The 27,885-nt window shown below is 51.1% G+C and overlaps 1 protein-coding gene across 2 annotated transcripts; it reads left to right on the top strand.

Annotated features, from left to right (window-relative positions):
• The first annotated feature begins 928 nt into the window (after positions 1 to 928).
• On the top strand, positions 929 to 27,816 carry Odad4 (outer dynein arm docking complex subunit 4). Of its 2 annotated transcripts, XM_055619472.1 has the most exons (12): positions 929 to 1,101; positions 4,902 to 5,033; positions 5,279 to 5,429; positions 6,010 to 6,071; positions 6,353 to 6,515; positions 8,346 to 8,570; positions 8,725 to 8,932; positions 16,467 to 16,553; positions 18,930 to 19,126; positions 21,215 to 21,315; positions 24,254 to 24,338; positions 27,298 to 27,816. In XM_055619472.1, the coding sequence occupies exons 1-12, from the start codon at positions 988 to 990 to the stop codon at positions 27,666 to 27,668; spliced, it is 1,896 nt and encodes a 631-aa protein (XP_055475447.1). In that variant the 5' UTR covers positions 929 to 987; the 3' UTR covers positions 27,669 to 27,816. The 2 variants fall into 2 exon arrangements, with proteins under 2 accessions (XP_055475447.1, XP_055475445.1); XM_055619470.1 differs by lacking the exons at positions 21,215 to 21,315; positions 24,254 to 24,338 and having other exon boundaries at positions 936 to 1,101.
• The last annotated feature ends 69 nt before the right edge of the window (positions 27,817 to 27,885 follow it).

Genomic DNA, 27,885 nt, shown 5'->3' on the forward strand with positions numbered 1-27,885 from the left:
CATGTGGTTGCTGGGAATTAAACTCAGGACCTCTGGAAGAGAACCCAGTGCTCTTAAGCTCTGAGCCATCGCTCCAGTCCCCGAGTTAGTACTTTTTTAACACGTGTGAACATGGCTGTGCTTGTGCACGCGTGACTGTGAATGGCAGAGGACACCTCAGGAATACATCTGTTTCCATCTCTAGTGCTGGGTATGACAAAATCGTGACACCCTACGGGTCTGGACTGGATCTTGGGGATCGAAGTGGAGCCTGGTGCTTGGCAGGCACTTTTCCAACTGAGCTACCTCCGCAACCATTAGTCCACTTTAGTTATCTGTTTGCTTCGGTGGTTCTGAATGGCAAGGGAAGGGTATCAGGCTAGACGTTGGTTTAGACTTGGGTGAAATTGAAAGCTAAACCTATATCCCACTTCCCATTGCAGCCTCGTGCAAATCCTTACGTCCCTGAAGGCCCTATTATTTGCATGTTCATTTGGCAGGTGGAACGCGTACTTTCCAGTTCCCTACTGTGCTAGGTCCAGAATCACGCGGCTAGGAAGTGACAGGAGTAAAGACTGCCCAAGCACTCTAGTCTCCAAGTTCAAAATTCTCTCTCCTTTCTGATGGGACCTTCTGGAGCCTTATCCCTACTTGGAATTTTGCCTCCAATTCTCATTTTCTTGGCCGCCTTGCCCGAGAGGCTTTCCACGTGGCAACTGGGGAGAAAAGCAACCTGCGGTCACCCAGGAGCGCCACCGCCCTACAGCCGCCGGCCACGCGCTCACCACTTTCTGCCCGGCTGGCGTGCACGGCGTGACCGCCCAGGCGCATGAGCACACTAGGCAGGCTCACCCGGTATCCTAACTCCGCCCGGGGGAGGGGAGGGGCCGGAAGTCAGGCTATGTCTCCGGGTTGCTAAGAGACCAGGCGGCTACTAACCAGGCAGAGGTTCTTCATCCACTTTCCCTTTCTGGATCCGCTTCAGAATCTCAGAAAAGTGCGGTGGCCATGACCGACGGCGAAACGGAAACCTTGCGAAGCACCTTTCCCTCTTACATGGCGGAGGGGGAGAGGCTGTATCTGTGTGGGAACTATGCTAAGGCCGCCCAAAGCTTTAGCAACGTGAGTTGCAGCTCTGAACCATCACTGCCTTCCTCTTCCCCCTCCTCCTCTTTCCCTCTCTTCCTCCTCTCCTCTCCCCCTCCCTTTCTCTCGCACAGGCATTTGTGTGCCACCAAGTGGGTGCTGGGATCCAGACCTGAGTCCTCTGCAAGGGGAGTGAGTGCTGTTATGGAACCATCCCTATGGCCTCCCTCTGCCCCCGTCATCACTTTTTTAAAAAAGTATTTGTTCTGTATATGGGTGTTTTGCCTGCATGTGTACACACGGGCACATTGCCCTTAGAGGGCAAAAGTGGACATCAGGTCCTCTGGCATAGGAATTAGTGAGGGTTGTGAGCTGCCATGTGCATGCTGGACTTGAACCTGGGTCCTGTTGGAAGAGCAGCCGGTGCTCTTACCTGATGAACCATCTCCCCACCCCATCACCAGCTGTGTTGAGGTCCCGACGATGCCTGATAACCCATTCTGTGTCTGATATTCCTGGTTCCCCTGATACACCGCTGTCACAGATAGGCCCTGGCCTTTGTCGTTTTCTCCCATTTCTCGCTTGTGGCGCCAACAGTGAGCAGTCACTACTTTTAGTCAAACGCTTCACGATCACCTCTCTCTTGACCAATGCAGCTCCCCATCCTTAGCTGCAGATTGCCAGGGAGGCTAGACGTAGAAGCCACAAAGCCTCTGGCACAGGCTTGCTTGTAAGAAAGAGGTCGGTGAACCTGACGTAGTGTAGTAACCTTAGTAAAAATTGCACCATCGCCCCCTAAAGGGATTGGGAGTTGTTTTAGTATACTAGACACGCTGCTAAGCACAACGCACCTCTACGGGGGGAGGGGTATTATCGTTCACTCCATTTTATAGATAAGGAAGTTGATAAGGAAGTTAGGTAACAGGCCCAAGGTCTCTCATGCACTGAACTAGCAGGCAGTGGAGGAAGGATCCCCTGAGCCAAGAATTCGGCCTGCAGTTGCCTGAGGTGCGTACTTCCACACTGTAGTGCTCTGACACGCTTTTCTTTGCAGAGCTGGGGACGTGGTTTGGTTGGTAGAGTGTTCGCCTAGTAGGCATGAAGGCCTGGATTTGATCCTGCTTAAAACTGAGTGTGTCCTCCTACACTTTTAATCCCGGCAGCTGACAGAGATTGAAGATCATCCATGGCTACTTAGCAAGTTCAAGGCCAGCCTGGGATACTGGACATCCTGCCTTAAAAAACAAAATAACCATGTCCTTTGCTAAAAAGTATATAATACTGTATTTTTTCTCTTGTGGTGCTGGGACTCCAAACATCCCACATGAGAAGCAATCACTCTTCTACTGAGTGACATGACCAGCCCTTCTTATTTCTTTCTTTTGTTTGTTTTTCTTTCTTTTTAAAAGTTATTTATTTTACATATGAGTGCTCTATTTGCATGTACAACCTGCAGGCCAGAAAAGGGCATCAGATTTCAATATAGATGGTTGTGAGCCACCATGTGGTTGCTAAGAATTGAACTCAGGACCTCTAGAAGAGTAGACAGTACTCTTAACCTCTGAGCCATCTCTCCAGCCCTTTGTTGGTTTTTCAAGACAGGGTTTCTCTGTGCAGCCCTGGCTGTCCTGGAACTCTGTAGACCAGGCTGGTCTTGAACTCAGAGATCTGATTGCCTCTGCCTCCTGAGTGCTAGGACCAAACATATGCACCACCACTCCCAGCTCTGCTTATTTCAAATGACATGGCAGCAGGGCGTGGTGGTACTTGTAATCCCAATTTTCAGGGGGCTGATACAGGAAGATTTTGAGGTTGGGGCCAGCCTGGTCTACATAGTGAGTTTAAGACAAGTCTGAGCTAAAATGGCAAAACTGTTTCAAAAGAACCATATCAACGGAGCCGGGCATGAGGGCACATGCCTGTAATCCCAGCATTTGGGGAGGCAGAGGCAGGCAGATTGCTGTGAGTTCAAGGCCAACCTAGACTACTAAGTGAGTCCAGGACAGCCTTGGCTGTCCTGAAATCAAACCCTTAAATGGAGTGTCAACCCAGTAACCGATCCCAAGACTTCCATAAAATTGAGCTTCTCTGCAGTTCCTCAGTGTTTCACCCCTTTCCCTAGTCACACCCTTCAGGAGAAATGATGACCAGATAGGCAGACTGAGTTCAGAAGCCCTGCCCCTGCCCATTCTTTCTCCTGGGGAGCTGTCTGGGCCTGGAGCAGCTCACACAGAAAGTGAACATGGCCCTAAGAGCAGGTAGCTATGGGAAGGCCCTAAGGGAAAGAGAGGCCCTCCCATTCTAGGAAGGACAGCAGCTGCCTCCTCTTCCTAGAAAAGAAGGAAGGTTTTAGAGAGGGCAGACACAGTCTGAAGCCTGGGGGATGCCTGTCTGATGCCTGCCTTTCCTAGAATGGGGCAGCTTCACATACATAGCTACCTTCCCTTGGGGAAGTCTTCTCTTCTGTCCTGGGTAGGACAGACCAGGACAGACATTCCCCATGGCTGTAATGATCTCAGTCAGAAGGTGGCACGGCATAGCTGGGTGTGATGACACACACGCTTGTAGTCCTAGCACTTGAGGGAGGGCTAAGGCAAGAGGATACAGGGGCAGTTTGAGGCTATCCTGGACTACGTGAGGTCCTGCCTCAAGAAATAAGCAAACAGGGTTGGCAAAGATGGCTCAGGTGATAAAGGTACTTTGGGCCAAGCCTGATGAGCTGAGTTTGATCCCCATACCCACATGGTATGAGAGAACCATGCACATGCCCACATAGGCATACAAAATTAATTATTAAAAAAAAGAAGAAGAAGAAAAGAAATACAAATAAAAGCCAAAAGTTGCAGGACATGGGGAGTGATGGAAGTGCCAGTCCTTATACCAGGGCCCCAGATGGCTTCTGTTTTCCTCACATTTCCATCATAGTCTCCTGAAATAGTAGTGATAATTCTCAGTTTACTACATTAAAAAAGAAGATGAAGAAGAGGAGGAGGAGGAGGAGGAAGGCGGCAGCTTGAGTCAGGTGTGATGGCATGCATCTATAATCCCAGCTACTGAAGACTGAAGAAATGAGAGAAGGGCTAGGCTGGGGTCCCTTCTGTAATCCCAGCTCCCACAAGGTAGAAGGAGGAGGATGGCAGAGGGCTTGAGACCAGCCTGGCCTATCTCCATAGCAAGCTCCAGGTCAATCAAGGCTGCAGTTTAAAAATCATCTCTCAAAACTAAACCAAACCACAACAAAACCCCCAATACACCAGAAAGGGGGAGAGGGAAGGAAGGAAGGAGAGAGAGAGAGCTAGCGCAAGAGAGGGCCTGGGCTAGGAGCATAACTCATAAACTTTCCCCAACATTTGTGAAATGCTGGGTCCTAATCTTTGTACATAAAAGGTAGCGGATAAACACCCTGAGTTTTAGATGGCCCTAAAATGTGTTTTGTTTGCTTTAGCCTTTGCCATTTACATGGTGAATGGTGTGCAGCCAACTGGGGTTTGTTGAACTTGGTAGACACAAACCATCTTGAAGCTGTACTGCTGGAATAAACTAGAAGGATTTGGCAGAAAGTCATATATCCACAGTAATGCCCATGTCTCAGCCAATGGCTTCCTTAGTAGCCAAGATTCAGCTTTCTCCAAGATCAGCCACATACAGCTAGAGATGCCGAGCAAAGACTGGGTTGGGCTTGCCTCAGATGAGACTCAGAGGCAAGTGTTTGTGTACTGACCTGGAGGGTCCCTCAAATCTGCGGGAGGTGTGGGCTGTGTGGGCTGCCCGTTCTCAGGTCAGGCTGCTACCTTGCTCTTCCCGGTATCTGCCCATCAGTGCGTTTCCTTTGTCAGGCTCTTCACCTTCAAAGCGGAGATAAGAACTGCCTGGTTGCCCGTTCCAAGTGTTACCTGAAGATGGGAGACTTGGAGAAATCCCTGAAGGATGCTGAGGCCTCACTCCAAAGTGACCCAACTTTCTGCAAGGTGACTGCTGGGTGGGAGGGCTCGGCCTTGCTTTCGCCATTTCCATTACGGAAGACTCTGGTTCCCAGCAGTTGAAGAACCAGCTGGATCGCCTGGTGTCTGATGTCCTTTCCTCTTCAGTGCCTGCCTGGCTCCCTGCCTCATGTATTCCAACCTTGACCTCCAACCTAGAACCCTTCCATTCTACCACACAAATCCTTTCAGGCCTCCTCTCCCCATCTGGAGTTGACTGTCTTTCATTCCAGGGGATCTTACAGAAGGCCGAGACCCTGTACACCATGGGAGACTTTGAGTTTGCTTTGGTGTTCTATCACCGAGGCTACAAACTGAGACCTGATCGGGAGTTCAAAGTCGGAATTCAGAAAGCCCAGGAAGCTATCAACAACTCAGTGGGAAGTGAGTGAGCACGGGGCTGTGCCCTAATCCAGGAAGACATGGGACGGTCTAGGCAGGGAGTCCCACACTTAGACTTGGCTGTTGCTGGTGTCGCAGGCTAAATTCCGTTCGTGGAATGACCTAGCTGTGCTAGGCGGGCTGCTTTGAATTGTCTTCTCTAAAGCCTGCAGTCATACACACACTAGAGCAGGATCCTGAGTCCAGCCTTTCCGAGCCTGGCTCCTCCCTCACCACATAAGGGCTGGTTTTATCCATCAATTCCATGGCAGAGAGAAGAGAGGAGTGACAGCTTGTCCCTGTGGATAGCAGAGTATGGAAATGACAGAGTCTCTCTGAGTCCCGGATTTCCCCGTATATGGAAATCTTGCTGTGGTGGCCTTGGGCTAGTGGGGGCTGGCTAGTGTCTAGGAGACTGTTTTACCAAACACCCTGCACCATTCCTGTATTGGAGTGGCTCCAGGCCAGCTTTGCCACAGCCCCCGCCACCTCCTTGCCAAAGGCAGCCATTTCCACATAAAAGTATGTGATCGGTCATGCCTGAGAGGCTTAGCCCAGCTGAGTTCCGGCCTCTGTCCTCCAGGTCCTTCTTCCATTAAGCTGGAGAACAAAGGAGACCTCTCCTTCTTAAGCAAGCAAGCCGAGGTAAGGTGGCTGGTTCTGAGGCCACTAGTGCCTCCAAAACCCTACCGCCTGGGAACATTTTGCTTCTGCCTATCAGGGGCCTCCATCAGATTCTTCCCCAGCTGCAGAGGTATCTCAGGGATCCCACTGTGCCCAGCCAAGCATATTTCATGGTTCTTAGCCCGTAGAAGAGCCTTAGAGGAGCAGGACTGAGCAGTCTCAGGCTCTCGGCCCACACTTTGTCCTCCTTCGTACTCTCCAGCTCCTTGCTGACGCTCCACGGATGTTGCCCCGTTTTCCAGAGTAAGAAAGCCCAGCAGAAGCCTCTGCCGATGAAACTTCTCTACTACAACAAACACGAACCCAAACGAAAGGGCTCGCTCAAGAGCGAGAAGACCGTCCGGCAGCTGCTCGGGGAGCTGTACGTGGACAAGGAATACCTGGAGAAGCTTCTTCTGGATGAAGGTTTCAGGCCCGTTGGTGCAGGCAGGGCGGGCGCAGTGGAGATCCTGGGTGGGTGCTCACGGCACAGCCTATAGTGGAATGCAGCCGACACAGACCCATGACAGGCTTTACAGCATCCCATGAGGCTAGGCAATGCTATGGTTCTTTTTTTTTTTTTTTTTTTATTTTTTATTCTTTTAATGTATACAATATTCTGTGTACAATTTCACACCAGAAGAGGGCGCCAGATCTCATTATAGATGGTTGTGAGCCACCATGTGATTGCTGGGAATTGAACTCAGGACCTTTGGAAGAGCGGACAGTGCTCTTAGCCTCTGAGCCACCTCTCCAGCCCGATGCTACGTTTCATTTCTGAACTCAAGAAATGCACATTCAGGGTCACTACTTTCCAGTATGTGGGCTCCCTTGTCAACCTTCCATCACTGTGACAGAACATCCGAGATGACCAGTTTGTGAGAGGGAAAGATACCGGTGTGACACGGTGACCCCCATACCTTTAATTCCAACAGATGCAGGTGGGTCTCTGTGAGTTTAGGGCCAGCCTGGTCTACGCAGAAAGTTCCAGGACAGCCAGGGCTATATAGTAAGACACTGCCCCCCCCCCCCCCCGGGCAACACACAAAAGTTTCAGAGACTTCATACTCAGGTATTCAGGTAACTACTGTTTCAGGGACTGTGCTGAGGCAGGGCACCGTAGTGGGGAGCACCCAGCATGGCAGAGGTGGCCAAGAAGTCATTACAGAAGAAGGGGCAGAGGTTCCAATTCCCCGCCTTGGAAGGAATGCCCCAGACAGCCTAACATCCTTCCAATAGCTTCCACTTCCTAAAGGTTCTTCAACCAAGCCCTAAACCATGAGGCCGTTGAGGGCGGGACATTCAAGATGCAAATGATAATCACCTCCACAGCCCGTGCAGCGGGGCAGTGGGGTGAAGGAACCTGACAGACAGGCGCAGGGATCTGAGCACACGAGTACTACGTGTTCTGAACCAATGTGCGGTCCATCCCTCATTTCATAGACGAGGAAGTAGAACTCACTGAACATCCAAGGTGACGAGCAAGTTAGTGGTGGCATCACAGACAGAATCCATTGCAACACACATTCCATCACACCGGTACTGACAGAGCCCTGAAGCTTACGGGGTGTCGGGGTACTGCCGTGAACTGATAAGCCTTGGGGCAGGTTGGGGGTGGGGGGAGGTCACACTGGAAGCAGATCCCCTCTCTCCAGAATTGGTCTCTTAAGGTCAGCTGCAGGGTGCCCCCAGGGTTGTGGCACACACCTTTAGGCCTGGCACACCTCCTCTGTAGCAGGCCTGAAGGCTTCCTGCTCTCCGGAGGACCTGCAGGAGAGGGCAGGAGTGGCCTCAGCGTTACCCCAGGTGGTCTTGCATCAGGGCAATTGGCCCTTAACCCCTGGCCGCACAAGTAGATACGATAAGGGCACATCCCTACAGCTCCCAGAATGCACCAGCTTACTTGGCACCTGGCTGCTTGATGAGGACTGGCAACATGGGCCAGGTTTTTCCATTCAGAAACACCCCCCCCCCCTTTTTTTCCCCGAGGAAAACAGCATGAAAGGAGGAACCCCTGAGTCGAGGCTGTCCAGGTGACCCTTCTTGTCCCTCCTATTTTGCCACAGGAAAGGCTTGTACCAAGAAAGCGCCTTTGGCCGCCTCCTGGCTCTCCACCGTGACCCACACTCTTGTCCTTTCCTCACTGATGAGGCACCCGCAGGCATAGGTCTTCACAGGGCGGGCCCTGCAGCAGGGACTCCAACCCTACCTGCGTGCGTGATCTCACCGCCGCCTCCCAAAACCCCTTTCCCGCAGACCTCATCAAAGGCACCATCAAGCACGGCCTGACGGTGGAGGATCTCATCATGAGCGGCATCAACTACCTGGACACCCGCAGCAACTTCTGGAGGCAGCAGAAGCCCATCTATGCCAGGGAGCGGGACCGGAAGCTGATGCAGGAGAAGTGGCTGAGGGACCGGAAACGCAGTCCCTCTCAGACGGCCCACTACATCCTCAAGAGCCTAGAGGACATTGACATGTGTGGGTAGCCTTCTCTGCCGTGGGGAGGAAGCCATGGGATAGCCCGAGAGCCCCAGCCCCTGCTGACCCGCGGACGGAAATTATCATTATCGGGGAGGGGAGGAGTCCGCCCTCGCTTCCCTGTCACCTCCCTCTCTTCCCATCTCTTCCCCAGTGTTGACCAGTGGCAGCGCCGAAGGGAGCCTCCAGAAAGCTGAGAAGGTACTTAAGAAGGTTCTGGAATGGAACAAAGACGACGTGCCCAACAAGGATGAACTTGTCGGGAACTTGTACAGCTGCATCGGCAACGCCCAGATTGAGATAGGGCAGATGGCGGCCGCGCTGCAGAGCCACAGGAAGGACCTGGAGATCGCCAAGGAATAGTGAGTGCCCTGAGGTGGCCAAGGTCCTTAGGCCTCCAAGAGCCTTTACCAGGGCTGCTCATAACGTCAGTCCTGTTCCCGCAGGGCAGGCCTGAGGCAGAGTCCAGTGGAAGTAGGGGCGGAATATTCAGGACCGGGGTTAGAAGGCAAACCTACCTAGGCTGGTAGCTTTTTTGGTCATCTCCAGGAGCATAACGGCTCAAAATTCCAACAAGTTCCTAGTGGTCTGGCTCTTGGGGATTTTTTTAAAATTTTAATTCTTGTTTCAGGCCCCAGGCATACCAGGTATTTCTAGCATGAGGAACATAGCAATGATCAGATATAGGTTTGGCTATCTGGGGAAAGTGGCATAGCCATTAAATTGCAGTTGTGGTCATGTCTCAAAAGCAAAATGCGTAGGAGGGGATGCCTGGCCAGCGGCGTTGGTGCAGCCCCGTGGGAAGGCCTGAGGCTGGAGGAAGCTTCAGGCTGGAGTGAGAGAGGGGCCAAGAGGAAGCCAGACAAAGTCAAAGGGAGCTTCACAAACCACGTGGTGACCCAGAGGATAGGACCTGGGGTCCGGTGGATCTGACCGGGCTGTGGGAAGTCACTTCAGCTCCCGGTCTCAGTGTTCCCACCCGGTAAGGTAGGCATGGCTGTCCCTACGCTGGCATGGAGAGGAGGATGAATGGAAAGGTACAGGCCTGGGACTTGAGACTGTAGGGCTTAGGGTTGTAGGTCAGTGGTACAGCAACTAACTGCCTAGCATATCCAAGGCCCTGGGCTCAGCCAGTCCCAGTTCACACACAGACACACACAGATATGTACTACACACACACACACACACACACACACACAGACATACCATACACAGAGACCTACCAGATGCACAGAGAGACATGCCATACATACGCACGGACACACAGACAAACCATACCCATGTGCACACAAGAGAAGAACAGAGACCTAGGACTGCAGCTTCCACTATTCACCAAGTCGCCCCGAAACGAGCTGTTCTCCACTTGAAACTTCCTGACAGGGGCCATTACTTTCTGGGCATCTTGATTTTTTTTTTTTTTTTAAATCCAATACATATTTATTTGTGTGTCTACTCATTGTATGTGTGTATGCATGGGCATGCCGGAGCATGTGTGTGGTCAAGGGACCAGTTGTGGGAATCAGTTCTCTTCTCCCACCGTGTGGGTCTCAGGATCAAACTCAGGCCAGGAGGTTGGCAGCAGGCGCCTTCACCCACTGAGCGGTCCATCCCCTCTCCTCTCCTCCCGCCAGCCCTGAGCATCCTGACCCTAAGTCATTTGGGGTCCTTCTTGGCTACAGTGTCCACTCACCCTGAAGTTCTAAACCCTTCCTTCTCCATCTCCTGCCACTCTGTGTGTTGCTCGATGTGACGAAATACCCCGAGACAGCTTAAGGGAGCAAGGACTTATTTCGCTCCCATCTCATGAAGACTGACTCCGCTGCTCTGAGGCCAGTGTGGCAAGGCTGAAACAGCAGCGTGGGGAGACATTTGAAAGCCGCTCCCTTGACGGCATGTAGCCAGTGAGCAGAGAGAGAGGGTCAGGGATAAGACCCTCAATGACTGTTCCCAGCAGCCTGCTTCCTTAGTCAGGCCCCACCTCTCAGTAGCCATCAGGAAGAACTCATCAATGGATTGTTGAGTCTCTCCTGCTCTCATCTCTTCTCAATACTGCCGCCAAGTGGGGACCAAGGTTTAACACATGAGCCCTTTGGGGAGGCACTTCCTGTTCAAACTGTACTACCCCATTTTCACTCGGTGCTTCAACCCTTCGCCGAAGCTGCTGCTCTTCCTCTTTTGGTCCCTCGCTCTTGCTGTCTCCACAGGTTTCCACAGCTGCACCACCGTTCGTCAACTCTCCTTTCTGCTGACCATCAGCGAAGTACCTAGCATCCATTATAATAGTAATATTGTCTGGGCAATGGTGGCCACCCCTTTAATTCCAAGTTCACGGCCAGCCTGGTCTACAGAGCGAGTTCCAGGACAGCCAGGGCTACACAGTGATACCCTGTTTAGAGAAACAAAACAATAACAAATAGTACCAGCAACACTTCCAGAAGTGGGCTCTCTCCGAGACTCAAGGCTTCCCAAGATAACAGATGCTCACTTTCTGAGCCATTAGCCCCCGGTTGCCTGAAGTGCACACTGGCTCCTGCCCTGTCCTCACTTAGCCACGCCCTCAATGCCATCCACTCCGGGGTGATTTCCTGTATGTCTCCCAAGGGCTAAGGAGGAAGAACAAGGGGATGGGATAGACCCTGAGTTGGAGACAGATGTGTCCTTGATTCTTAGCTCTGTCACTGAGAGGTGTGTGGGTTTAAGTTGCTCATCCCTCAGTTTCCTTACCTGTACTGAAGATCCAATAATACCACCTGACAGGGGTCACGAGGGTTAAATAAAACATGCCTGCTCCGAATGTCTTAGTCCTAGCACTTGGGAGGCAAAAGTAGGTCTACATAGTGAGAATCTGTCTCAAAGAGAAAAGAAAAAAAAAAGTGTGTAGATAATACTTGGATGCAGCCATCTCCTATAGATGTTTTCACTTCTTCCCTCACAAGCCCTGGCCCTAAATGTTTAACGACTCCAAGGTGTTTCTCTTTGAAACATGGCAGACCCACACTTAACCAGCCCCTGTGTATCTCTTACGTCTGTCCCAAACATCTTGCTCCAGGAGCCCCTGAGCCATAGACAGCCAGGAGGAAACCCAGAAGGCTTCGGACCCCCCATCCTCCCTCTGTTCTGTTCACGCCCTGGCCACCCACCCTGGCCTTCCTCAGCTGGCCCTTCCATGAAAGGAAAGCCCAGTGGCTACAAGCTGCTGCTCTTCCTGGCTTAACATATTCTCAACCAGCCTGGCTTTCTTTGGGTCTCAGCCAGCAAAGAGCTCTGTGCAGGTCGTTCCTGCCTGAGGCCATTAAAAGGATCTCAGCTTCGGGCTGCTTCTGCCTCCTTCAACAGGGTGTCTCTTTCTTCAGAGCTTTAGAGCTCACTCTGTCAAGCCACTCCCACTCAATCTTCACCTTTTAAGTTTAGAGTCTCACTCTGGGGGTAGCAGTGGGGGAAAGGGTATAGAAATACCACCCCTGTTCCTTTCTGTCCTATAAGTCCTCTTAGACGCTGGGCTTTGGGAAGAAGGTCATTCTCTTGCAAGGTCGTTCTCTTCGTTATAACAAGAATGTTAAGTGACTGGGTGCCCAGCAGTACTCTTTTTTTTTTTTTTTTTTTTAAAGATTTATTTATTTTATGTATATGAGTGCTCTATCTGCATGTACACCTGCACGCCAGAAGAGGGCATCAGATTCTATTATAGATGGTTGTGAGTCACCACGTGGTTGCTGGGAATTGAACTCAGGGCCTCTGGAAGAGCAGCCAGTGCTCCTAACCGCTGAGCCATCTCTCCAGCCCCAAAGCAGTATTCTTGACATTCTTTCTTTATTTCTTTTTTTTTTTTTTTTTTTTTTTTTGCGCGTTCTCAGACAGGATTTCACCATCTAGCCCCAGGCTGCCCTCTGACTCCTGATCCTCCTGCCTCTCTCTCCCAGGAGCTGATTTTACAAGCACAGATCATTTGGCCTGTCTAGTTCGTGCCTTTTCAGCATCTGCAAATAGGGCCTTACCTGGGAACTCTAGTCTAGGTGAGTTCTGTGTACCCCGCCCCCTCGTTCTAGTCAGCCACTTACAGACTAGCCAACGACTTGTGCCAGAGGCTTCTGGGTACTCCAGCCCTCATTTCTTTTCTTGGGTGGATGTGCATTGGATTTATGTGCCTTCATGTTGCTGGTAGCCTGTTGTAGTTTGAACTGAGATAGGATTTCGAGTAGCCCAGGTTGGCTTGAATTCACTATGTAGCTGAGGGTGACTGTGGACTCCTTCACCTTCTGGCTCCACCTGCTTAACAGGTGTGCACCAGGACGGCCGTGACCCCTCTAACTTCGTGGCTGTTGGGGTTATAGGTGTGCACCGTCATGCCAGGTCTATGTGGCAGTTGCAGGATCAAACACAGAGCCTTTTCTATGTCCCCAGCCCTTACTATTAGCTTTTTATTACTTCTAATAATTTTTTTTTCTGTTGGTGAGGCTTGGAACCTAGGCCTCGTGCATGCTAGGCAAGTACGCTAACACTGAGCTACATATTCAGCCCTCATTCCTTTTTAAATCCATTTACCGTCATTTTAGGTGCATGGGTGTCTCTCACCTGCAAGTATGTCTATGTGAGAATGTCAGATCCTGGAGTTGCAGACAGTTGCGAGCTGCCCTGTATGTGGGTGCTGGGATTTGAACTCAGGTCCGCTGAAAGAGCAGCCAGTACCCTTAACCACTGAGCCATCTCTCCAGACACACACACACACACACACACACACACACACCTTTTTTTTAAAGCACTTTGTACCCCTAGCTCACCTAACTCACTGTATAGACCGATATGATTTCAAACTCAGAGAGATCCACTTGTGCCTTGCCTCTGAGTTCTGGGATTAAAGACATAAGGGTGACCATGCCCTTCATCCCAGTACTCAGGAGGCAGAGTCAGGAGTATTTTTTGTGAGTTCGAGGCCAGCTCGGTTTGCGTTTACCTATCACTACACAGCAGAGAACCCACTCCATCTGTCTTTAATTTTTGCTGGTGCTGTAGATCCAACCAGGGCTCTGTGCATGCTAGCAGGCCTGATGATCACTGGACCATCCTCCTAGCCCCAAGGGAGCCCACTCTGGAAGGGGAAACGTATCTTAGATGAACTGTAAGAGCAGCTCATGAAAAGTTTGGCCGAGGGTCCATGGAGAGACACAGGCAGGAACACTACAAGAGAGGGGACTCAGGACCGGGGGGCTCACAGTGGACGTGGGGAGAAACATGGGAAGAAATATGGGAATATGGGGGATTTGGGGAGCTGCAGGTTGTATGATGGTCTAGGGACCAGGGCCATGGGCAGCTGAGGCCTATAAGGGAGTTTGTTGTACAAAAAGTTCCGCCATGCTGGGTTTGATTTGAAACTCCAAAGGAGTCTCTCATCCTCCTTCTATCCACTTCCCCTCTGGAGTATGTTCCTCTGGCTCTCTTAGATTATGACATGCTCAGGTACTTAGACACATACAGAGGATTTTCAAAACAAGAATTCATTTCTGTGTTTTTTAAACGAATGAGACCTGGGGGTCTCCTCCGCCTGGGATCTTACAGAAGGCTGAGACCCTGTACACTGTGGGAGACTTCATGTTTGCTTGGGCATTCTGAGGCTAAAGCCGAGGAAGCTGTCAGCCGCTCAGTGGGGAGTGAGTGAGCCTGGGGCTGTGCTCTGGTCCATGACGTCTTGGAAGGTGTAAGGTCTGAGTACCGGCAGAGGAGTCTCACATGTGGCTATTGCTGATGTCACAGGTTAATTTCTGTCCTTAGAGTGACCTTCTAGCAGCGCCAGGCGGGCTGCTTTGAAGGCTAGAGTGGGGTTCAATCTCCAGTGCAAATGTACAGCAAGAGGGTCACAATCTGTTCCTTTGTTTTGTTTTGATTTGCTTTGCTTGGTTTTGTTTTTGAGGCAAGGTTAGCCCAGGCTAACCTCAAACTCACAGTGTAGCCAAAGCTAACCTTGAGCTCCTGATCCTTGTGCCTTAGCCTCTTGAGTCCTAGGATTACATGCGTGAGCCGCTATGATGGGCTGTTTTTGTTTTAAAATGACAGTCTTGCTGTATAGCTCAGGCTGGCCTCGAACTCCTGGCTCAAGTGATCCTTCTGTTGCAGCCTACTGGGTAGGTTGGAACTGCTGCCATATGCCACCATGCCTGGCTCTGGTTCCAGCTCCATAGAAAGGTGCTGAAAAGAAGCTGTGGAGACGCCAGTGTGAGACGGGAAAGTGCGAGCTGCTATTAGAGCAGATCTGCGAGCCAGGGGTGTTACAAATCAAAGTGGAGTCACTCAGGCTAAATTTCACATTACTAAGCTGAAACTGCACTGTCCAGTTGACCAGAGAAAAGAATATTACAGAGATTAACTGCCATGTTTCACAAATGGGCCAATTTTAATTGGCAAGATAATAAAGTCTCTCTCTGCCATAACCCTTACAGGGGAAAGCTAACAGGAAGTAACCTGATCTTAGCCAATCTTATTTTTATATTCTTTTGTCTCTGTATCACAGCTTTACATGGAGAGTAATTTGGAAATGGCTATCCTCTTCCATTCTCCTCCATCATCCTCCATCTTCTTCCACTGTCTTTTTGTTGCTTCTCTGTGTTTTCTTGAACCCCTTTCTAGTTATATAATCACTCTGTTCAGTTTATTGGAACAATGATTCTATTTTGTGGAATGAGATCTTGCCAATTCCAGAACCAAAAATAAAGCCAACTAAGATTTCTGTTTGTTTCGTTTTCTTTTTTTAAAAAGATGTGTACATATGAACACTCTATTTGCATGTATGCCTTCATGACAGAAAAGAGCATCAGATCCCATTTTAGATGGTTGTGAGTCACCACATGGTTGCTGGGAATTGGACTCAGGACCTCTAGAAAGAGCAGACAGGGCTCTTAACCACTGAGCCATCTCTCCAACTCCTCCCCTTCCTCCCCTAACAGGGTTTCTCTGTGTAGCCTTGGTTGTCCTAGAATCACTCCGTAGACCAGGCTGGCCTTGAACTCACAGAGATACACCTGTCTCTGCCTCCTGAGTGTTGAATATTAAAGGCGTGCACCACCACCGCCTGGCTGCTAATTAAAATCTTTAAGCTAAGTTTTAATTGTTCCCTTTGACAGTGCGAGGGAGTGTTTTTGTTTTTTGTTTTTGTTTCTGTTTTTTTGTGCATGTGTGTGTCTGTGTGTGGTTGTATTTGTACATGGCAGTGGTGGGGGTGTGTGCATGAAGTCCAGGGGAAGCCAGAAAGGGGTGTTGGGCATCCACCTGTGGCAACCTTTGCCTGTTCCTTTAGCACGTTGTCTTTTCTTATACCTGGGGCCTACTTTTCTACTTTCCTTGGCTAAGCGTTCTGTCTCTCTCTGTGTGTACACACATGTGCACATACAGACTCACACTTAAGGGTATTCCATGGCTCCTATGCCCCTCCTGCATCTCCAAAGCCACCAGCATAGACCCACCTAGATATATTTCCCCCTCTGTTGCTGGGGAAAGCTCAGGGTCCTGTGCACGCTAAGCAAGCACTGCATGATTGACCTCCCCCCGCCCCCAGCTCCCTGACTCCCTCACTTCATACATCGATTGCCACTGTTAGGTTGCCCCTAATAAATTGTTTCTAAAATAAGAAACATTTTAATTGATGTTCTTATTGCATTATCTTGAGGTAAGTTCTAGGAGGAAAATTATTAGACCAAAGGAACTTCTCTGTAAGCCGTCAACCCTGGAAAGACCCGGATGACGCCATCTCAGGCAGAGGGCACAGATGGGCCTGTGTGACACAGCCTTGCCAACCTGGACAGCTTCCGCTTGGAACCCTGAGTTCCTGGAGCTGGGGCCCCGGTATTTGCCTTTTTTACCATAACATCTGATTTCTATTTAATGGCTGTTTTTTCTTCTCCTCCATAGTGACATTCCAGATGCAAAATCGAGGGCCCTTGACAATATTGGCAGAGTTTTTGCCAGAGTTGGGAAATTCCAGCAAGCCATTGACACGTGAGTTAACACAAACTGCCCCTTCTCCACCCGGGGAACTGGGACTTCCCTAGCTCACCCTGGGATTCCAGTCTAGGGACATGAGGCCAGACAAAGAGGCATTAGTAAATGAACCGAACTTAGACCTGGGTGTGGTGGTCATGACAATAATCCTGGTTACTCAGGGGGCTGAGATAGGAGCATTGCCAGGAGTTCTGAGCCAGATAGAGCTACACAGCAAAACCCCATCTCAGAAGCTGAGGAGGAGCAGTAAGAAGACAAGGAAGAGAAGGAAGGAGGGGAAAAGGGGAGGTCAGAAGGAAGGAAAAGAAAGAAAGGAAAAGAGAACCAGTTGACCTAGACTCTTGTCTCTGCTGGGTGACGATTGAAGCCCTATTCTTTGGTGCTGGGGAATCAAACCCAAGGCTGGGTTGGTCTTGCCCCAGCAAATTCTAATCCTAGGGTGAAGGTCAGGATTCATGAACTCACTTTTTAAAATGATAAAATAATAAATAATAAAATAAATATAAAATAAAAATAATAAAATTTAAAATAAAAATTTTAATAAATAAATATAAATAAAAATAAAAAATAAAATTAAATTAAAAATAAAAATAATAAAATTAGTATTACTATTGCATGTATGTTGTATGCATGGTGTGAGGTGGGGAACAGGCATGTGTGCCCCCCTCCTCTGTACACATGGTGGACAGAGGAGAACTCTGTGGAGTCAGATCTGTCCTTCCATATTTACACTGGTTCTAGGATCAGACTCAGGTCACCAGGCTTGTGTGGCAAGGACCAAGCAACCTTTGTGGCTTCCTCAGGGCCCCTTCCGTGACCCCGTGTCACTGAGTGGGGTTCCAGGGAACAGTATCTCAACTCTCCAGCTGGTCTATTTGAGGTCTAACCCTGAGGTTGGTTATCTGCTCAGTGGGGTGGGTGGACATGGCCCTAAGGAGCCTCCGAGGCAGCCCAGACCTGGAGAGCCAGCTCTTTGGGTGCAACTATCTTTTTCTGGAGAGACCTTATCCTTGTCCTTCAGGCCTCTTGACACTTGTTTACCAAGCATCCTTCCAGATCACATGACTTGCTGTCTGTGTGCTGAGAGAGGAGTATGAGAGCCTACCCACCCTCAGTGTCTTCTTGTAATAAAGTGTTTCACAAGTAATACATGCTTTTTGTTTCTGAATTTGAAAAACAAAAGGAGAGGGAAAAAATTTAGACCACCCAAAGATTAACTATCTATTCTATTTTATTCCTTTAATTAATTAACTAGTTAATGAATGTGATAGAAGTCTTATGTAGCCCAGGCTGGCCTCACATTCTCTCTGTAGTGAAGGATGACCTTGGACTTTTTTGGGAGGTGGGGGTGGTAAAGATTTATTTGTTTATTTATTTATCATTTATACAGCATTCTGCCTGAATGTGTGCCTGCACACCTAGAGGAGGGCGCCAGATCTTACTATAGATGGTTGTGAACCACCATGTGGTTGCTGGGAATTGAAGTCAGGACCTTCAGGAGAAAGGCCAGTGTTGTTAACCTCCCAGCCATCTCTCCAGCCCGAGCTGAGCCTTGAACGTTTGATCCTCTTGCTTCTACTGTCAGTTGTGTGCATTCTCTGTGGTGCTGAGGCCGTACTCCGGGCTTCTGCACTCTTCCACCAGGCCACATCTCCAGCAGACTGGCTTTCACTCTGCAACCCAGGCTGGTCTGGAGCTCACCTTGCAGCTGAGGTGGCCTCAAGTACTGGGATTACAGGGGTGAGCTGGCTAGTACTTCTTTTCGTTCCAATCTTCCCCCCTCCCCCCACTGCCTTTACGCTCTTATACTTTTAGTTAGCTTCTATCTCTATCTCTCTCTCTCTCAGTACTAGAGATTGAACTCAGGTGCTCTGCCACTCATTCATACTCTGGCCTTCTTTTGGCCTTGTATTTGAAATAGGGTTTCCCTCAGAGTGCTTGAACTCTCTCTCTCTTGACCTACCCTCCCCACTACTTGGAATTACAGGTCTGTGCCACCGAGCCTAACCCAGTAATTCCGAAGGGCTGTTCTGGAGTTAGTTGGGCTGCTTTGGTTGTTTTCTTACCGTTTGTTTTTTGTGGTGCTGGGATTAGTCTAGGGTCTTGTGCTTACTGGGCAGCTACTGGACTGCTAAGCCACACCCCCAGCCCTCAGGTGCTCTTTTCAAGCATTCTTTTCAACGGTGATGGCCAAATTTGATTCTACAGATATTAACCAAAATAGCCTTGGCAGCTGGAAGTATGTTGCTACTTGCTAATTCCACGCTAGACCGAGCTGGAAGAATGAGTCTCGCTCTGCACCCACGGAAGCCAGGCCCTGCTGTGGCAGCGCATAGAGCTGGAAGGGAGCTGACCCAGTCCTTCCTTCCTCAGATGGGAGGAGAAGATCCCTCTATCCAAAACCACCCTGGAGAAGACCTGGCTCTTCCATGAGATTGGCCGCTGTTACTTGGAGCTGGACCAGGCATCGCAGGCCCAGAGTTATGGTGAAAAGTCTCAACAGTATGCTGAGGAGGAAGGAGACCTGGAGTGGCAGCTGAATGCCAGTGTTCTAGTGGCCCAGGCCCAAGGTACGGGCTCAGAGACTCCCATCCTACCTTTCTCTCCTGGCACCAGGCCTGAGGATGAGAGTCCCAAGGCCCGAGCCTATCGTCTCTACACTTCCACCCTTAGTTTAATGTTGAAAATGAGGACAATCCACTCGACGTTTTGTTTGTTTGCTTCTCTATCTGCTTGCTTTGTTTTAATTAATCGACTAACTAATTAAGTTAGTTAGGTTTGTTTTTCAAGACAGGGTTTCTCTGTGTAGCCCTGGCTGTCCTGAAACTCATGCTGGCCTCGAACTCAGAGATCCACCTGCCTGTGCCTCAGCCTCCCGAGTGCTGGGATTAAAGGTGTGCCCCACTACCAGCTGGCTTTGTTTTAATTTCCAGATGATATTTTTATTGGCCCTTTGAAGATTTTCACAGTTTTACCTCCCCTCCTCCAGTTCCTCCCAGATCTACCGCCGCTTCCCTTCCCCCACCCAACTCTGCGTTATCTTTATGTCTTTTAACCACTAAGTCCAATTTCTGTTGCCCAACACAAATTGTTGTTCCGGGTGTGGGGCCTGCCCTAGAGTGTGATCAGCCTACGGGGGGGGATGGGGGTGTCACACCATTAAAGAAACCTGGCTCTCTATCTCCTGGCAGCTAGCAAGTGCCAGTTGCTCCTCAGCTAGGAGTGGGAGATTTGTGCCACGTCTGCCCTTCCATGCCGGGATTCTTACGCATGCTGTCCTGGCTGCTGTGAGTTTATATTACAGCTACCCTGTTGTGTTCAGAAAACACTGTCTCTGTGAAGTCATCCATCTGGCTCCTGCAGTCTTTCTCCTCCCTCTGTAAGGATCCCTGAGACTTGGGATGATGTATCCCCCTGAGGATGGGCACTCTGCAGTCTGTTATTCTCTGGGTGTTCACTAGTTGTGGGTCTCCGTGCTAAGTGCCATTTGCTGCAAGAGGAAGCCTCTCTGCTGAGAGTTGAGAGATGCACCGAGCAACCGGGAGTCAGTTGACCGCTGTGTTCATTCAGCACAGTGATAGTAGCAGGCTCTCTCCTAGGGCCTTGTGGCTTGGCTGGCCACAGGTTCTTGCGCTATAGATACCATCTCGTAGACTGGGGCCTCAAATACCCACCCATTTCCCCCTCCCCCCCCCCAAATGGTTGGTTCTTTCCGTAACTTTCCTGCCACTATGGTAACAGTGGGTATATCTGCGCTTCCTTCCTGGGGGATGACGGTGACGTGCACATGTTGTGTCGAGTGCATCCACACACGCAGACTGGGAGACCAGAGGAGGATGCACGGTGTCTTCCTCTCAGTTAGGTCTGCTGGCGACTGAACTCCCGGGATCTACCTGTATCTGCCTCCCAGTATTGGGGCTACAGGTATACACAGCCTGGCTTTACGTAGGTACCAGAGATCTGAGGTACAAGCAAAGCAAGTGCCTTTACCCATGGAGATGGAGATGTCTCTTTTATCTCCCCATCTTGTTTTGTGTATATTTTAAAGAAAGACGAGACAGGGTCTTATGTGTCCCAGGCTGGTCTTGAACTTGACACACAGCCAGTAAGGACATTACACTTCCCCTGCCTCCGCCTCCCAAGGGCTGGGGTTCAGGGGTGTGCCACCACCCCTAGTTTACACAGGGCTGGGAGTCAGACTGAGGGCTTCATGCGTGATAGCCTCTACCAACTGGGCCACGTCCCCAGCCCCACCCTATGCAGTGTTTTCAGGAAGCGTAAAAAACTATCTCAAAAGTATAGATTGCCTCTCCAGTAACCATTTCCAGATGGGGTTACATTTGCCACCCTGGAGATACATGCGCGGTGCACTGTTCCTCTCCTAAGACCTCTCCCCTCACTGACTCCTTTGAGAGGCCTGGGAACTAATTGTTGGCCCCTGTGTCCTGGTCCTCCGTGCTGCACAGACCAGGAACATGCTCCAAGGATGGGGCTGAGCAGCTCAGCGATGATCACCTGGGGCTGATTCTCTGGACGCAGATTTCTGATGGGTCCTGGGAGTGGCCGGGCACACTGGGCAGGGGCTTTGTCAAGCCGTACAAAGTGTCTCAGTTTGTCCTCTGCCTCCCCCCCCCCCCCCCCCCCCCCCCGCTCTCCAGTAAAGCTGAGAGACTTCGAGTCAGCTGTGACCAACTTTGAGAAGGCCCTGGAGAGAGCCAAGCTGGTCCACAACAATGAGGCGCAGCAGGCCATCATCAGCGTGAGCCTTCGTCACCTGCTGGGCTGGGGGGGAGCGGGAGTGGGGGGTTAGGCCTGCAGCAATCCTGGGCCTTCCCCAGCTGCTTGTCAGCCACCTGTCACAGGACACATGCTGGCAGGGCGCTGCCTGTGACCTTAGCCACTGCTGGTCATCTGTACAGCGGCCCATCCAAGTGGTTTGTTTGCTTGCTTGTTTTGTTTGTTTGTTTTTTGAGACAGGGTTTCTCTGTGTAGCCTTGGCTATCCTGGACTCACTTTCTAGACCAGGCTGGTCTTGAACTCATAGCGATCAGCTTGCCTCTGCCTCCCAGAGTGCTGGGATTATAAGCATGCACCACTATACCTGGGCCTGAGTGGTTTTACTGAAACAAACAAACAAATGAAAAAGAAACAAATCTTTTACCAAACGTCTTCACCTCTTCAACGTGCTGTGCACCCTGACGCTTCCTACCATCTTCTTATTTATTAATCTCTTTATTTATTTACTTGATATGAGGAATCTTTACATTGCCCAGGCTGACCTCAGTGTCCTGGACTTTAAGTGGTCCTCCTGCCTCAGGCTCCAGAGAAGCTGGGACTGTAAGACTATAAATGTAGGCCATTGCATTATACACGGCTTTCTGTTTTCCTTTGTTTAATGCTGCTTGACATTGTGTGTGTGTGTGAATGTGTGTGTCTCAGTAGCTAGGAGTCTCACTCACTCAGTGTCCCCTGTCTCTGCCTGTTGAGACTGGATGACAGGAGGGCGCCACATCCACCTGGAATGCTGGGTTCTGGGCTCCAAACTAATTCCCAGGATTGTGCCCAAATGGGCACAGCCTCTGTGCCATCTCCTCAGCGGCCGACCAAGACTTTCTAAACTGATTTTAGGACCTGCAGTTTGAAAACTACTGCCTCCTGCAGGGACAGCTGAAAGTTAGCATGACCCCCAGGCCTCTGGTAACCTTCCCGTGGGGCTCTCCAGCCCATTCCACCCCAGCCACAGAGAGCCTCCTACCGTTTCCCCAAAGATAGCCTTGTGCCTATGAACCAGTGCTTCAGTCTCTGTCTAGAATGTTCAAGTCCTCCCGGTTTGCCTCTCCCAAGAGGCTCTGAGCCAACCCTTAAGTTTAGGCTAGGAGATCCTCTCCCTGGGACCTTCTTCCACTCCTTGGTTTGGAATCACCTAGGCTTGCTCAGGAAGCAGCTGCTAGCCTACTTAGGTTAATTAAATGTAGTATGAGGTCACGTTCCGCTTTATAGCCATTAGCCATATTTCAAGTGCAGAGTAGCCACGTGTGGCTGGTGGGGACCATATTGTACAGAATAGTACCATCGCTGGGGACGTTCCTGCTGGGCAGTGCGGGCTGAGACCAGATGTGCCAGCAGGCAGAGTCCAGCAGTTGAGTGAGGCAAAGCCAGGAGCTACTTCAGCCTCATCTAGCCCACCCCAGCCTCCTCCCAGTGCTATTGCTCCAGGCAGATGTAGAACCTCAGCCAAGTCCAGTGCTGCCCACTTCAGGAATCTCCCAGCCATCCACCCCCTGCTGCCCGTCACATTCCTCAGGCCTTTCCCACAGGGAAATTCCTGAGGCACACAGGTAGTAACCCCCCCCCCACAGCCCCCATAATCATCGCTAGAGCAGGCCCCCGACTGAGAGGCCAGAGCACAGAACTCAGCTACATTGCCATGGCCAGAGGGGCCAGACTGGAGGGGTGTGTGTGTGGCTGGAGCTTGAGAAAGGTACAGGGCACCTTGACAGTGACCCAACAGGAGATGGGCCTTGGGCTGAGCTTCGGAGGACAAGCATGCAGGATTGGTCAGGTAGAGCAGGGCATGGGGCGGGGTTGAGGAGTCTGCACTGGAGGGACAGGGGATGTCAGCAAAGAGACCTTTAGAGAGGACAGTTTGTGGTGTGTTTGGAACCGTCGTAGTAAGGCCAATGCTTTCGCTTCCGTATTGCAGTGGTGAAATCCCTCCCAAGAGACCCCAGTGAATGCCCCTGCCTCAGAGTGGCTTAGGCCTGCCCTATGGCCGCCTGGTTCTCATGGAGGGACAGCCCCTGCGAGGCACACCTCACCCGTGCCTCTGGCCTGCTAGAGGAGATTGCCCACCTTCGCCCCCGCCCAGCCATGTGCTCCACGAGTCTCACTTAACAGCCTCTCAGACGTGACCCTGTCCCACGTGACCACCCTCAGAAAGCACAAGTATTTACTGAGCACAGTGAGTGTGAGGCAGCCGAGTCTGTGGGTGGCTGGCTACGGTCCTGGCCCCTAAGAAGCTTAGTGTCTGCAGGAAAACTGAGACCAAAGCCCAAGCTCCAGTTTGTGACCAGCATCGTAAGGGATCAGCAAGATTCAGAGTGAGAGCCCCAGTCCCCTGGAAGGCAGGGCCGGAGGCTACCCCTGAGGCAGGGAATGAGGTTACCCTCAAGGTTGGGCAGTCATTTCATCAGTTGATCCTCAGTGGCTCCTTGTGGGACCAGGTCTGTGACCCCCTCACCCTCCTACATTGCCGTCTCCATGCATTAGAGCTGACAGGGCAAGGCCCTAGCACTATGCTGCGAAAGAGCAGCAGCACCCAGCACTACACATCCTAATGCTGCAGGTACTGTGCCCAGTGCCAGCTTCCGAGACTACCATGACAAAGATGGAGCCTTCACGGTCCCACAGAAAGCAGGGTGTCAGGGAGGCTTGCTAATCCCATCTGAGGCAGACGATTGTGTACGGTACGATGACCATGATTTTGAGACCAGTTTGTACCTCGTAAGTGAGACCCTGTTTCAACACAGGCCAAGCAGCCGGGGCTGGTGGCGCATGCTTGTAAGGCCAGCGCTTGGAAAGTAGAGGCAGGAGGATCAGGAATTTGAGGTCAGCCAGGGATAGACAGTGAGACCCTGTCACAAAGAAAAAAAAAAAAAAAAAGTCCAAAAGTTCACCAGCTCCTCTGCCCTCCACAGGCCTTAGATGACGCCAATAAGGGACTCATCCAAGAACTTAAGAAAACGAACTACAGGGAGATACTCAGGGAAAAGGCGGAGAAACGTGAGTCACCGTGAATCCAGTCCCTCCCCTGCCCACCTCTCTCACGTGTCCTGCCACGCTTGCCAGTCCCACCCGAGGCCAGCCGGCACTGACCTCTGAGTATGCTCACCGACTTGCCAGCAGCAGCTGGTTCCCTACCTGGGCCGGGACAGGGAAAGGATTCAGTTCGCTCCCGTCTGCCTCGGCCCCCGGTCCGGCTGCCATGAGTCCATTCACGTGTCTTTAGTACTTATCAAGCACCTGCCCTGGGCCCAGGTAGGTGTCAGAATCTCAGAAGGACTGAGGCTCCGCTCTGCGGGAGCCCGCAGCCCAACAGGAAGGCAACAGAGCGGCCACTATGGTTCTGTGCGCACGTGGCTGCAGCGGAGTGGACACGTGTGCTGTGTGCGTGAGCACACAGGCCAAGGCCTAGGACTCCGGCGAGTCAGGGAGAGTCTCATGGAGGAAATGCTGTGCCTCTAGTTCCCACAGAAGCGCAGTGGTTTCCCCGGGTGAGAGGTGGGGGAGGGAGGAGAACCATTTCCAGCAGGACACAGGCAAGAACAGATCCTGGCAGGATGGCAGGACCACATCAGGGCCACTGCTGCGAGTCAGGTACAGGGCGACGCACGTGTCCATCTTCATTCTGTCCTTGTACCAGGTGGGAGGCTGAGTGAGGCTAGTGACCCCAGGTCACATGCTAGAGGGGGTGCTGTCTAGCCATCCTCCCAGATGGGCTGTCTGGGGTTGCTCATCCGGGACTTCTGTGTTGCTTAGTAGCTTTGCTCTAGACCTCCGGGGAGCAGAGGGTCTTTGACCCTTCAGGCTCTCCTTGCCCTCAGGGAAGGTCTGAGGGAAAGAGAGTTTAAATTATGGGCAAGCCCAGAAGAGCTGGTCTCAGAAGAGAAGTAGCTAGTCTCCCTTTGGTGCCCTGCTGCCTGGCATCCTAGGAGTGTGGTAGGGATTATCGTCCTTCTTCTGGGAGCACTGTCGAAGTCCTTGGTATTTCTAAGGAGGGCGCTCAGCAGAGGACTTAGCAATCCACAGTGCTTTTTCAGTCCAGCCACTTAGCTTGAGATCCTGGGCTTCAAAGTGATTCCATTCCGTACTGGTTTTGGTGGCAGACAGCCTTTGTCTGCCTCCCTCTGGAGGACCCTGACCTCAGCTATGATGCAATGGGTGGGGTCCAGGAGGACAGAGCCCACTGTGGATTCCTAGCTAAAGCCCTTCGAGATTCAAGGTCAAGTTCTCAGTAGCCCTTATGGCTTCTGCAGCAGAGCAGCGAGATGACAGGACCCCTTTTTTGCATGTGTGTGTCGATACACATGTATGTGGAAAACAGAGACTGACCTCCGATTCGAGCCGGTCTGGCTACTCACATTTGCTCCACGGATCACCTGTTTTCAAGTTCCTGAGAGCTGGGGTTACAGGCAGGCCTCCACAATTGCCCAGACATTTTGTTTTTGTTTTTGTTTGTCTGAGGCAGTGTCTCATGTGTGAGGCTGGCTTCAGATTCACCCTGTAGCTGGGAATGGTGATCAACTCCGGATCCTTTAGCCTCTACCTGCCAAATCCTGGGGTTTACAGGTGTGTGCCTCTACACTTAGGAATCAGGACTTACCCACTGAGGCATCTCCTCAGCCCAACAGCCCTTTCTCCTCCTTCTTTTCCTCCTCCTCCTTCTCCTTCTCCTCCTTCTCCTCCTCCTTCTCTTCCTTTTTCTCCTCCTCCTTCTTCCTCTTCTTCTTCCTCCTTCTCCTTCTCCTTTTTCTCCTTCTTCCTCTTCTTCCTCCTCCTCTTTTGTTTTTCGAGACAGGGTTTCTCTGTGTAGCCTTGGCTGTCTTGGATTCACTTTGTAGGCCAGGCTTGCCTACGAACTCAGAGAGATCCACCTGCCTCTACCTCCCTGAGTGCTGGGCTTATAGGCAGGCACCACCGTGCCCAGCTGCCCCAACAGCCCTTTCTTATTCAGTGCCTGCCACGAATGTAGCAGGTCTGAAAGAGAGTTCAGGCCTCTAGTTGTAGACCCCATGGAGCAGTTAAAAAGCCGCTGGAGTGATAGATGTCGGGGGGGGGAGGGAGGATGGCAGGAAGCAGCAGGTACCCTAAGCAGCCTCCCCTCCTTTGGGCTGGCACAATGCTGAGGAAAGAGCTTTTCTGCCTTCTCTTGGTGGGGGTCACGTCCTGCTCTGAACAGCAGAGGGCACTGTTGTTTATCATTTTGCCTCGGGATGGCTGTGAGCCCGTTAAGCTTTCTATTGCCGACTTTGACATGAGCAGCTTCAAGGAGGAAGAGCATGAAGGGTAGCCAGGAGGTGATGGTGACTTTTCTGCAACTACCAGAGACAAGGAGCGAGAGTCATAAAACAGCAGCTCTCAGGCCCTCTTGCCCGACGGCATGCTCCCCTGTTCACGAGAGAACTCGGTGCTGACAGCTCCCCAGGGACAAATACAATGGTGGCAGGGTGACAGGAACCCCTGTCCCTTCTCAACACCTATGCCATTTTTGCTAAGGGAGGAAGTGTGTCTTTTGCATCACAGTGGGAAAGGCATTGTGGGAGCAGTGTGGTGTGTAACAAGCAGGACCCTGTGGCCGAGGCTGCTCATGTGGGAATCCGTGCCATTTCTTGTAGAGAAAAGAGTGCATTTAGGTCAGATGGTCCAGGATTCAAATTCTGGCTTTTTTTTTTTTTTTTGGGGGGGGGGGGGAGATCATGGTATGACGTCCTGTGTCCGTCTCAGGTTCCCATGCAATTCCATGATAATCAAATGGCATGACATTTGCAGCGTCTCGCTTGATGCCAGAACAGAGCTGGCTTCAGGCCCCGAGTAATAACCAGTTCTCTCCTTTTGGAAGCCCGTGCTTTCACCATATGAAAGAGCTCACGACAGCAGCCGCTCTGGCAGCTTTGCTCTGGGAAGCACAGACCTTCATCATTCTGTAGACCTTCATCCCGCTCCTCCCTGTTCTCTTCTCCAGAGGAAGTCACTACATTGATAGAGTTGCCCGCAACCCTGGAGAAGGAAACGAGACACACTCGAGACGAATCGGAGAAAGTGGTGAAACAGTGGGAAAGGGATCCAATGGAGAGCGAGAGATCGACTACGGATGATGAGGAGTCAAAGCTTACGCTGCTGAAACCGGAGGGACAGGAGCAAGACAGAGGCAGCTCTGGAGGAGATGGCACACAGCTGTTTGTACAGAGTACGGAAGCTTTCGGGAAGCCCTTGGAAGACTCGGAACGCACGTTCTCAGAGAGCTTAAGCCTAAAGGATCTAAAACCAGCAGAAGCAGTCATCGAGGAGATTGACATATCGGAGAAAACGGAAGATGATGACGTGAAAGAATGAAATGTTTTAACAAATGGGAAAGGATGAAGCCTTGCTTAGTAGGCATTAGGCTCAGGAGGTTGGGCTCAGGTGTTCCCAGGTGAGATGTTTTTGATAGGAAAAACTGGGAGACTGACTCCTCCTACAGGTTACCCCCGTGTATCCCTGTTTTCCCATTAAATATATGTCTTTAGCTTTTCCAAATCTGGAGTGGTTGTCCTTCCTCCCTCTCCCTCAA

The sequence above is a fragment of the Psammomys obesus genome, unplaced genomic scaffold, assembly GCF_907164565.1.
Source record: "Psammomys obesus unplaced genomic scaffold, mPsaObe1.curated_primary_1811, whole genome shotgun sequence".
Lineage (NCBI taxonomy): Eukaryota > Metazoa > Chordata > Mammalia > Rodentia > Muridae > Psammomys > Psammomys obesus.